At 44.7% G+C, this 11,916-nt stretch overlaps 2 protein-coding genes across 2 annotated transcripts in view; both read left to right on the top strand.

Annotated features, from left to right (window-relative positions):
- The first annotated feature begins 365 nt into the window (after positions 1–365).
- On the top strand, positions 366–5,179 carry LOC128930882 (galectin-10-like). Its single transcript, XM_054251784.2, has 4 exons — positions 366–428; positions 2,617–2,693; positions 3,200–3,410; positions 4,925–5,179. The coding sequence occupies exons 1-4, from the start codon at positions 414–416 to the stop codon at positions 5,039–5,041; spliced, it is 420 nt and encodes a 139-aa protein (XP_054107759.1). The 5' UTR covers positions 366–413; the 3' UTR covers positions 5,042–5,179.
- Positions 5,180–9,428: 4,249 nt separating this feature from the next.
- LOC118151090 (galectin-10-like) overlaps positions 9,429–11,916 on the top strand; it is a 51,034-nt gene continuing 48,546 nt past the window's right edge. The window contains exon 1 of the mRNA XM_078359669.1: positions 9,429–9,674. Coding sequence (XP_078215795.1) covers positions 9,555–9,674 — 120 coding nt within the window. The 5' untranslated portion in view covers positions 9,429–9,554. The remainder of the gene's footprint in view (positions 9,675–11,916) is intronic.

The following is an 11,916-nucleotide window of genomic DNA, read 5'->3' as shown; positions in this document are numbered from 1 at the left end:
GCCAAAGCCTTCTCCACAATCCCCACCTGTTTCTCATTGTACAAGTTAGAAAAATGCACACCTGCCAGGTGGATTCTGCACAGTGGAGAAAATGCTTCAGGACAGGCATGGAGGATGAACATCAGAACTTCTCATTGCATCATCCTTATCTGTGCATTTCCCTGGCGATCCTCTTTTCTCCGATAATACCACCCTCCCTGTCTGTCATACGCCTGCAATAGGTGTGGTTGTGACTAAGCTTCTTTGTAATATCTTACATCTTACCCCACAGGAAAACCTTGCTGGGAGGGGCTTGGAAACAGCAACAAAGCCACAAGGTAGGGCTGCCAGGGACCATTTAAATGCTGCAACTCCAAGAGATTCACAGAGAAGACTGGACCCAATTTGGAACCACTGCCCAGAGGAAGACAACAATGTCAACACTACCTGTGAGTTAAAAAGGCACAGCGTTCAATAATCTCAAGTCACAAAAAAAAAGAAAACAGTAAGATTTTGTGAGATGCAAATATGAGAATTTCTACTGTGAATACTTAGAGCTGTAAGCTTGTGAATGAGATAGCCTAGGGCTCTCACAACTGAGATGCTTCTGGGTGTGGAGGTGGACCCTGGGCCGTTGTAGCCCTCTGTGACCAAGTGTTGGTTTCTGCTGAGAATGGTGTCTGTTGAGATTATATGACTTTAGGTGGGAGGTGAGTGGCCCATCAGGACATGCGGGTATGTGTGTGAGTGTAAGGGGTGACTACGCTTTGTCATGGTAACTGTGATGTGACTGTGTGAGCAAAGCCAGATCAGTGTGTGAGCATCTTTATATGCACAGTGAGTGGGCATGTGTGACTCTGAGTGGTGCGGCTCCGTGTGACTGTGGATGTGTGTGCTGGGACGTGACTGGGTGCTGCACTGGAAACATGCATGTGGCCTTCTGTGCATGTGAAGGTTTCTCCACACACAGCAGCACCACTGATGAAGCAGCTGTACGTCTTCCCATGTGTGTCAGTGTGGATCGCAGGTGGCAGAAATGATGGGGATTCTGGGAACTGTGAGTTACCAAGGACTGGTCTCTGAGCACTCATGAGACCAGAATGCACAAATTCTCGGGAGCCTCTTCTCATGCAGAGTGAGGGAGAGGGAGGTAGACTTTGCAAAGAGCATCTGCAGATGGGATCTGCACACAGTGACCACTGGCTCCTGCCTCCAGCCTCAGGTCTCTCCCTGTCCCACATTCTAGCCTGTCCTTCACATTGAGCACCAGGATGGCAGGCAGATTTTGATTCACTAGGTAAGAACTTTGGGGGACTCGTTTCATATATGGAATCACCCAAAACCAGCAAGGAACTTGAGCTCCAGTTGAGACAGAGCTTACAGTAAATATTCATCAAGTTGTTTGCTGAGGCCTGTAATCCCAGCACTTTGGGAGTCTGAGGTTAAAGGATCACCTGAGGCCAGGATTTGGGGACCAGCCTGGGCAACACAGCAAGATTCCATCTTTCCAAACATTTAAACATTTTCTGGGCATACTGATGTGTGCCTGTAGTCCCAGATGCTTGGGGACTGAGGCTGGAGGATTGCTGCTGTCCAGGCATTCAAGGCTGTAGTGAGCTGTGATGTTGTCACTGCATTCTGGAAATTAGGGTAAAGGTTTTACACATATTAACTCCTATATTACCAAAAACGTCCTACAAAGTAGGACCTTTAGAAAATCCTGCCTGTACTGGGGAAACGGAGGTAGGGGAGTTCAAGTAGTGAATCTAATGTCACACTGTTGGCAGAGTAAAGTGATTCACCCCTGTACATCAGCAGTTTGGGAGGCCAAGGCAAGAGGATCTTTTGAATCTAGGAGCTCCAGACAAACTTGGACAACATCAAGAGACCCTGACTCTCTACAAACATAAAATATGAGCTGGTTCTGTGGTGTGGACCTGTAGTCTCAGCTACTTAGAGGGCTGAGGTGAGAGGATTGCTGGAGCCCTGGAGGTTGAGGCTGCAGTGAGTGTGCACTGATGGGCCCACTGCACTCACGTCCAGGGAATATAAGACCCCATGTTAAGAATAGTGTTCAAAAATGTTAACCTCTCACTTCTAGTAGAAGGCAGAATCAAGGAGAAAATTGAGGCAGCCCAGTTTCTGAAGCTCTGTTTTTAAGTATGTATTCAAGAATATAGGGTTCTGGCTCGGGGCTGTGGCTTACGCCTGTAATCCCAGCACTTTGGGAGGCTGAGGCAGGTGGATCCCGAGGTCAATAGATCGAGACTGTCCTCTTCAATATGGTGAAGCCCCGTCTCTACAGAAAATACAAAAAATTAGCTCAGCATGGTGGCGTGTGCCTGTAATACCAGCTACTAAGGAGGCTGAGGCAGGAGAATTGCCTGAACCCAGGAGGCAGAGTTTGCTGTGAGGCAAGATTGTGCCATTGCATGCCTGTCTGGGTAACAAGAGCAAAACTCCATCTCAAAAAAAAAAAAAAAAAAAAATAGAGGGTTCTGATTGTGGTAAGGTGGGAGAGGGGAGGCCTCAGGGTCTACCCTTCAACATCTAAACAGCTGCCTAAAGAAAATCTGTTACAGCAGGGGAGGCCCCACATGATCTGGTGCCTCTCACTCAGTCTCAATTTTCTGACAGGTGCCATACACACAGGCTGTGTCCCTGCCTATTGGTACTTCTGTGACAATCAAAGGGAAACCTGTCCAACCTTTCTTGTGAGTATTTTTGTGTCCAAGGGTGGTAGGGCAGAGGAGGGAGAACATTTTCTCAGGGGGTGACCTCATGTGAGTGATGTGAAAATGTCTAGCTGGCAGGATGAAGGCGCCGTGCAGGTTGCAGGTCCTGGAGACCCTCCAACACCAGGCATGAAACCTGCAGTGGCTGCACTGTGGGCCAGTCATGAGACCTAGGTGAGGAGGACAGTCAGGGCTTGAGATTGTGGCTCTTTATCTATAAAAAGCCACAACATTTTCATGAGGTGGACACTCGCAAGGTTAGTGACTGTAGTTCAGTTTCTGTCTGGGAATGAGGGGCAGAGCATCTTCTCCCACCCTTACTTAGGGCAGGAGGAGCTGAAGCAGCCCCACAGAGAGGACACCTACATTATCACCAGGAAGGCTTCCGTCTGCCCTGGTGAAAAATGGAAAGGATTTGTGGGTATGTTGTGTGTGTACCCAACAAGACGGGGGCCTGCTCAACACACTGTGTGCTTTGTCTTCAGCAATGAACCACTGCTACAGGTGGATTTTCACACCGCGATGGATGAGCTGTCAGACATCGCTTTCCATTTCAAAGTGTACTTTGGCCATTATGTGGCCATGAACAGTCGTGAGAATCGGGTCTGGAAGCAGGAGGTGAAACTCAACGATATGCCCTTTGAGGATGGCAAAGCCTTTGAGCTGTGCATCTCAGCGGTGAACAATGGGTACCAGGTGAGTGCCCAAGGAGCTCCCAGCACCTGGTCTCCATGGGCTCCCAGAGCAAGAGACAGCTCTCCCCGTCCTCCAAGAAACTCTTGGAGCCTATCTCCCATAACTACCTCTGTCTCAAGCTTTTCCTCACACACAGAGGGGACACTTAACTTTTATAATTTTCCTCTCTCAACAAGTGTTGTTGGGTGCACTGCCCTCTGCTTGCACTGCCCTCCACAGCTCCTTCCCAATCTGACCAGGGTCAAGGGTGGCTCACCTACCATTTTATCCATGGTGGAGAATCTCCTCTATCTTCATCCACAGTTCTCATTTCCACTTATGCTATTATTTCAATTTCATGCAGCTAAATGAATAAAATTGTTTTAGTCAGTCCAATATGAAAACTTTCTCTTCGCCTGATGCCAGAGTCTCAGAAGAATATTACTAGCTTCTCTACTTTTCTTCTATAGACAGTCTATGCTTATGGGCACATATATACACACACATATATATTTTCATTTCTTTTAAACAGATGCTGGCATAGATTTCTTTTCACATAACACTTTAAGAACTACAGTTATTTGTACCCAAAGTATATACCTTGGAGAAATCATCTATCCACTGTGCTGTCTCATTTTTCAGGATTGAATCTTATTCCCCTCAAAAAATTACCAAAACTTGTTGAATATGATCTTTACAAAAGCACCGAGGTTGTTTTCAATGTTTTGCTCTCACAGGGATGCTGTATTAAGCTTCCTAATTATTAGAAACCTTTTATCATTATCACCCTCCCAATATTTACATTGGAAGGTAATTACAAACAAATGGAATAACCCGTTCAAAATTGTTTGCTTTAAATTAGAGAATACGACCTAGAAGAGGACTTCCTATAGAGCCTCAGTAATGAAAACTGTGATCAAACTTTCTAACCTTTCAAAGTGTATGCTAAAGGATTCACATTTTATTCAGATTTAAGTCAGGGATTTTTCCCCTATGTTTATAAGATGTTAAAGATGACATCTAATGCTTTGCAACATCTGTGCATTTCCATCGTTCTGAGAACACTTGGGTTTTATTCTTTGACACCACCAGCTGAGATCTGGGCTACTCCAAAGAGAAGCTGGGCCATGAGAAATGAATGTGAGTCAGTTCACGTAACTGAAATGCATGCATTCAATGAACATTGTCAAGCACTAACCCCGTGGCAGGCCCTGTGCAGGACGATGAGATTCAAGTTGATGAGACACAGTACCTGACCACGGGGACCTTCCAGGCTAGAGAGAAGACCAAACACACACATATGACACAGAGCAGTAGAACCTCTCGGAGAATGAGAGGAAATGCTGAAAATATAGTGAGCAACTATCTTGAATAATCACAAAAGGTAGTCTGTAAAAAGAAGTGTGTCTACTGGCTTCAGATGTATAATTAGGTGTTTTCTGGTTGCATGTTGCAGGTACTAGGACATAGTGGAGAGCAGGTTGAAAGCTTGTTTAGTGAAATACTGTCTTTCTGATGCATTTCTCTTCTTCTAGGTAATGGTCAATGGCCAGTTCTATTACACCTTTGAAAATCGACTCCCACAAGAGTCTGTGAAGATGGTGCAAGTGTGGAGAGATATCTCCCTTACCTCAATGAGTGTCCAGAATTAAAGGTGACAGCCAGAGTCTTCACTTTCAAAAAATTCCTGTTTCTATGTGGCCATGGATTCCCAGAGCTGGCTAACAACATGATCTCTCCTGACTTCAGTTCTTACACTTGCTCATTAAAACTTCATCAAACTTTACAGAATTTGCTTTTTTCATTCGGGGGAAAAAGAAAGTGGTCTTTACTAAGAGGGCCTCAGGGATTCTATGGGTGGCATGAAGGAGTCAAAGGGAATACATCTTCCCGGCACAGAAACACTGAGTGACAAGTCCACTGAAACACCTGAGAAGACATTAGGAATAACAGCCTTCTACATCATAGACTTTATGTCAGACACTGAACTAAAATCGCTACCCAATTTCAGATGAGTCACTGCACTGAAATGACAGGTAGCTGTGTTTTTAGCCACACAGGGATAAGCGATGGGATTGGAGGCTTCAATAACTGAGCCATGATAGGGTTGGGGAGGCTGTGGCTGACCTGAGCAGGGCTGTATAAGAGCCCTGCTCTCTACACTGAAAGCAGAGGGGTGGGAAACCTTGAGGGCTCCCATTCCCCCACCTGAACCCAAAGTGTCACATCTTCCTCCACTTAACCAGGAAAAGAAAAACAAGAAGAAAATTGCTTGTGAAAAAACTCATATGCTTTTTCCCTAAGTTCCAGAAAAAGGCATATACAGTATCACTTCTGGAAAGGGGAATCCCACATGTACAAATCTGATTTATTCATTTAAAGAGTGCTCATGGATGAACAAGCCCTTCTCCCATTCTTTCTGCAGACTTAGAAAGGGAAAGTCATTTCACAGAGGAGCGGCTGTAGGCTCAAACGATGAACAGAGTACTCACTACTTTGCAGAGTGGAAATCTTTGGAGGTCACTACTTTAACAGTGGAAATCTTGGACAGGGATGAATGCAAGGCCAATCCTTTGATCAGAGCACACAGCGTTGGTTCTCACTGAAGGTCTCCCTGTAGCCATCATTCTTCACCCACAGACACAAGGTTGGGACACCTTTACTGCGCCCCCTGCAGTACTCTCACTGCCTCTCTTCCCCCTGTTGCTGCATCTCAGAAGACAACAACTGATGATCCAGCCCTCCTTTAAGAGTGATTTTATCCCTGGTTAGAATTCTGGGTCAGCCCCTGCCACCTGAGTTGCTCTAAAGACATTACTTTTCAGAGGGTCTTGATTCCTGTCTTCCCAATAAGTCTCTGTGTTTATTCTGGACAATTTTTCTATTCACCAGTCAGAAAGGGAGATATCTGCATTACATTTCAGGGAGTCCAGGGTCTTTCTGGGGACTCTCCTTTAAAAAAAAAAGTTATCATCCTGAAGAGACTGGGAGAATTTTGTATAGAAGGCAGTGCTTGCCAGTCTCAAGCTAGAAACCATCAATGTCCATCAAGAGTAAAACTGCTGAGTACGTGTTGGCAGATTCACAAAATGCAGGAGTGGAGATCAATGAAAAGGAGGGAACACCAGCAGCACACAGCAATCTGAATGACCCCTAAAAATAAAACGTGAACAAAAGATGCATGACCCAAAAAAAGCCCTCCCAGACAAAGCACATAACATGTTTAAGCAGTTTATGACCTTTGTAAAAGATACTTGGGAAGCTTTATACATATGGATTTAGACAAGTCTCTAAGTTATAATGGTAACTAAAACATGAAGACATGAGCTACGGTATATATATTATAAAAATAATGTAACTGTGTATATTGTATACACTATATGTGTGTGTGTGTGTGTGTGTGTGTGTGTGTAGTCGATTATCACATATCCAGTAGGCTCTCTCTATAAAATATACAGAGGGGAAATAACAAGTCCACTCACATTTGCCTTTTCATGTACGACAACACTTGGGAAGAAAACAAGAAATTTACAACGTAACTGGGGGCTGTAGTGGAATAGACAAGAAATCGTTTTGCTGTATTTTGCACCTTTTCTCTTTTGAGCTTTGTGAAGGCATTACCTATACAAATTATAAAAATAAAAACTAAAAGTTAAGCAAAAGAAAGCATACCTTTCCCTTACTTCAGATGTTCCTGAAAACACTTTAACACATAATACATGCAATATATATTCACTATTTTGGTGTTATCTGTCATTTGAAATACCTTGAGGAAATAAGATTAATCTTCCACTAATCAGCCTTTATTGACTATGACCCGAAGGGATTACAAACTCTAAAATTTCAAAAGTTCTTCGATAGTCTTCCAGTCTTAATTTAAAAACCTAAGTTTAGCAAATTCGGTCATCTTGCTCTTGCTTTCATCCTCTTGGTTAATACCCGGGGGGCCCAGTATTGACAAGTGGCTGAAACTTTATTCTTGCAATACCAATTTTTTCAGCGAGGCAAACATCAAAGACACTTTCCACAATGCCAGGACAACAACATCTCCGTCAAGCAGGATTTTTCTAAAAACAGCCTTCAAAAGACCCCACGATTCATTGTATTTCTTTTCCCTTCTTTCTTCATGATGCTCTCCCTTTTTTTCAACTATGCAATAATTGCTCTCTTTCCTTATAATTAAACATCTTATTGTCCACAATAAAGAAGTTTCAGTTATAGGACTGGCAAATAATTCTTCCTCAAAGAAGCCCAAAAAAGAATGGCAGGGTTCTCTAAAGGTAGCTGCCCCTCTTTCGGTGGAAAGGGCACCACTATTCCCGTCTTTCAACCTATTGCAGCTGAGTTCTGAAGCCAGACGACCCAGCGCCACAGAGACAAGAGATCCCGGATATATACAAAATAATTCCGATGGACGCTGGGCTAACGCGCTTGCGAGCTGGCATCATGGGCTCCGTCTCTCGCGCCGCACACGTCCACAACCACCCAGCAGGCTGCGTCAACCCTCTCACCCGGCTGACCCAAGCCGAAGTCAGACTAGAGAGGGCTTCGGGATCCAGCTGGGGGCGTGGGAGGGCAGCCGGGCCGGAGCCGCACTCACGTAGGGTCGGGCCAGGTGCTGCCCATATTCCGCCTACAGCCGCCTACCTCTGCCTGAGGAGTGTCGCTGCCGCCATTCGTCGCGCCCGTCTGTCTGCCACTGCTATTTGCCTGCAGGTCTCACATCTCCGACCGCCAGGTTGCCTGAGTAGCTCGGGGAAAACCGGAACAGCAGGACCACGCGGTTGCGCGGTGCGCACTGAAGCGCATGCGCATGTGTATTTCTGCCGATGCGCTTTATTCACAGCCGCGTGTGCTCCTGAGCGTGCGTGGGAACGCGCAAGTGTGTCTTCAACCTCCTGCGCCCGAACGGAGGTGAACTTCTGGAAAGACTCCATATGTGGAGGCTGTGGCTACAGGTGCAGACTAGAGAGAGAAGGTAATGGGGCAGGAGTAAGGGCTCCAGAGCTTGGGAACCGTCTTCCTGCAGCTTTCATGTGCCTCCAAAGCCTGCTTAATTAAGCCTGATCTCACATAGACCATTTCTAGTTGACAGTGGAGAGCTGCTGTGAATGTCCAACTTTTTAGCTGGTTGGTCAGACACACCTGGCCAGGTCTTGTCCAGTAGCCAGATTTCACAGTAAATTGGAGGCCATTGGTAAGCATTCACTCTCTGCTAAGGCCCAGTAGCAAGACAAATGCTTTTTCCCAAAAGCTGAGTAGTTACCCACAAGGATGGTATGGCTTTGCTCTAAAATCTTAAGGGTCTGTACTGTGATTCACCTATGGGACTCTGCCAAAGATTCTAAGAGCATTTCTACCTGCCACTGACCTTTCAAGCGCCATTGCTCCTGCTGAATCCCAGTTGAGAGAAACGGCCATGACAGACTGGGTCTGTCTGGTGCACAGCCTTCCCTTATTCGGGCCCCACACAAAACTAACAGCTTTTGAAAAATATGGTGTAAGGCCAGGCGCGGTGGCTCAAGCCTGTAATCCCAGCACTTTGGGAGGCTGAGGCGGGCAGATCACGAGGTCAAGAGATAGAGAACATCCTGGCCAACATGGTGAAACCTCATCTCTACTAAAAATACAAAAAAAATTAGCTGGGCATGGCGGTGGGCGCCTATAGTCCCAGCTATTCGGGAAGCTGAGGCAGGAGAATTGCTTGAACCCGGGAGGTGGAGGTTGCAGTGAGCCGAGGTCACACCACTGCACTCCAGCCTGGTGCCTGGTGACGGAGTGAGACTCTGTCTCACACACACACACACACACAAATACGGTGTATATGAGTGTGTGGAATGTACTCAAGTGAGGTATGGACAGCATCCAAAATTCAAAGAGTCTGACTAGGCACGTGTCCCTAGTCAGGAGGGGCCTTATGCACACTCCACCTGCATATCTTTAGATGCGCCAGTCACTGAGAGTCCTTGAAATTTCACAAAATGGGAAATACCCTGAATTATTCTGGTATTTATTTCTGACGGACACACACAAGCGTCTAACCACTGTGTCTAACCACTGTGTCTAACATCATGGCCACCTCCTGATCACCAGGTCTCATCAGCTTAATATCATCAGTATAAAGGATCAGCATGTTGTCTTCTGGAAAGAAAAAAAGTGAACATAATGTCTTGCCTTTCAAGATGGCAGAATAGAAGGCTCCATCAATCTTACCCCCACTCCTCAAGACATAAATTTAACAAGTATCTACAGAGGAAAAACACCTCCATAAGAACCACAAAGCAGGTGAGTCCTCATAGATACCTGGTTATAAGTCTGTATCACTGAAAGAGGCACTGAGGGAATAGAGCAAACAGACTGGAATTGCTACTGCCACTCCTTCTTCATCCAGGCAGTAGTGGTGTGATGCCTTTTGAAAAGTAGCTTTTCCTGTCTTTTGTCTATTTTTTTTTTTTTTTGAGACAGGGTCTCATTCTGACACCTAGGCTGAAGTGCAGTGGTGCAAACTGGGCTCAGGCGATCCTCCCAGCTCAGCCTCCTAGTAGCTGGGATTACAGGTGTGTGTGTGAGAACACCCAGCTAATTTTTCTATTTTTCGTAGGAACAGCGTTTTGCCATGTTGGCCAGGCTGGTCTTGAACTCCTGGGCTCAAGCCATCCACTTGCCTCAGCCACCCAAACTGCTGGAATTACCGGCATGAGCCACTGTGCCCAGCCCTTTCCCACTTTTTTATGGGGTTGGTTGTTTTTCTTGAAAAGTTGTTAAAGTTCTTTATAGATGCTAAATATTAGACCATTTTCAGATAAATCATTTACAAATATCATCTCCCACTCTGTAGGTTGTCTGTTGTCTCTGTTCATAGTTTCCATTGCTGTGCAGAAGCTCATTAGTTTAAACAGATCCATTTGTCAATTTTTTTCTTGTGATTGCTTCTAGCATTTTTGTCATGAAACTTTTGCCTATTCCTATATTCAGAATGGTGTTGCCTGGGTAGTCTTCCAGGTTTCTTAATAGTTTTGGGTTTTACATTTAAGTCTTTCACCCATCTTGTGTTGATTTTTCTATATAATGCAAGGAAGGGGTTCACTTTCAATCATCTGCATATAGCTAGCCAGTTATCCCAATGCCATGAATCAGAAGTTCTTTTTCCATTGCTTGTTTGGTCGACTTCATCAAAGATGAAATGGTTGTAGGTGTGTGACATTATTTCTGGGCTGTCTGTTCTGTTCCACTGGTCTATGGACCTGTTTTTGTACCAGTACGGTGCTATTTGGTTATGTGGCCCTATAGTACAGTCGGAAGTTGGGTAATGTGATGTTTCCATCTTTGTTCTTTTTGCTTACAATTGTCTTGGCTATTCGACTCACTTTTGGTTCCATGTGCATTTTAAAATAGTTTCTTATAATTCTGTGAAAGATGTCATTGGTAGTTCAATAAAAATAGCATTGAATCTGCACATTTCTCCAGGTAGTATGGCTGTTTCAATGATAATGAGTCTTGCTATCCATGAGCATGGAATGTTTTTTCATTTATTTGGATCACCTCTGTGTTTTTAAGCAGTGTTTTGTAATTCTCATTGTAATAATCTTTCACCTCTCTGGTTAGCTATATTCCTCGGTATTTTATCCTTTTTATGGCAATTCTGAATGGAATTGCATTCCTGATTGTGCCCTATGCTTCACTTTTGTTGATTAAATTTTGGAAAGCTACCCTATACCTATTAGGGTTTTTAGAAAATCGGTCTAAGATTCCCTTTATTTGCCTAAGGTATTGTAATGAGAAGGGAATGTGAGGGGAGCCCAAATAAAAGGGATCCTCAGATGGTTCCCCTAAAAGTTTCTTTTTTTAATTATGGAGTATTGTTTTTCCTGGGTTTTCCTGACATGATTGCTAAAAGAGCTGGATCCATCTTACACCACTTACAGAGGTTTAGTAAAAATGTCACGCCCCTATGCAAAAGAATATGAGTTACTTTTCTCCATAAAGTTTTCAGTTTAAGGAAGTTTCAGTGTTTCAGAGTGCACTGCAGAGGGGTACAAGCAGAGGATAATTTATTACAGATTTAGATAATGTAGCAAAAATAAAAGTGTCCTCTTAGCCTCCATCCTTTTCTTATGACCCAGAGTGGACTAGAAGACAAGGAGCATCCTCCGAATAATTTCCTTCCCTGGTTTCTGGATCTCAGCACCATGGTAAATGTGCCCCCCATGGTTGTAGGTGTGGTTCTCCAATCCATGAAACTGGATCAACTAACTGATGGGGCTAATCATGCTCATCTATGCATTTTATCATCTTTTTTACTTTAGGCGCATACTATATCTGGCATTTCTCCCCATGTTATCACTCCTCACCCTCCCCACACAACCCCCCGCTGCTGTCTTTCCCCTACTCCCTCAAATGCTTCTGGTGTGTGATGCTCCTCTCCCTAAGCAGTTTTAGCTTATCGACCTGGTGTGATTTACTTTGATTTTCTAAACCTCTGTGATTTGCCTGGCTCCCAGAAAAAAAGGATCTCTGGAGAGACTGT

The sequence above is a fragment of the Callithrix jacchus genome, chromosome 22 (assembly GCF_049354715.1).
Source record: "Callithrix jacchus isolate 240 chromosome 22, calJac240_pri, whole genome shotgun sequence".
Classification (NCBI taxonomy): Eukaryota; Metazoa; Chordata; class Mammalia; order Primates; family Cebidae; genus Callithrix; species Callithrix jacchus.
The sequence above is the reverse complement of the archived record's forward strand: the minus strand, read 5'-3'. Positions and strand labels throughout refer to the sequence as shown.

Bases quoted from the DNA above. Each gene is read 5' to 3' on its own strand.
- LOC128930882 (XM_054251784.2), top strand. The intron at 2,694-3,199 runs GTGAGTATTTTT...CTTTGTCTTCAG, and splicing joins AAACCTGTCCAACCTTTCTT to CAATGAACCACTGCTACAGG. The intron at 3,411-4,924 runs GTGAGTGCCCAA...CTCTTCTTCTAG, and splicing joins CGGTGAACAATGGGTACCAG to GTAATGGTCAATGGCCAGTT.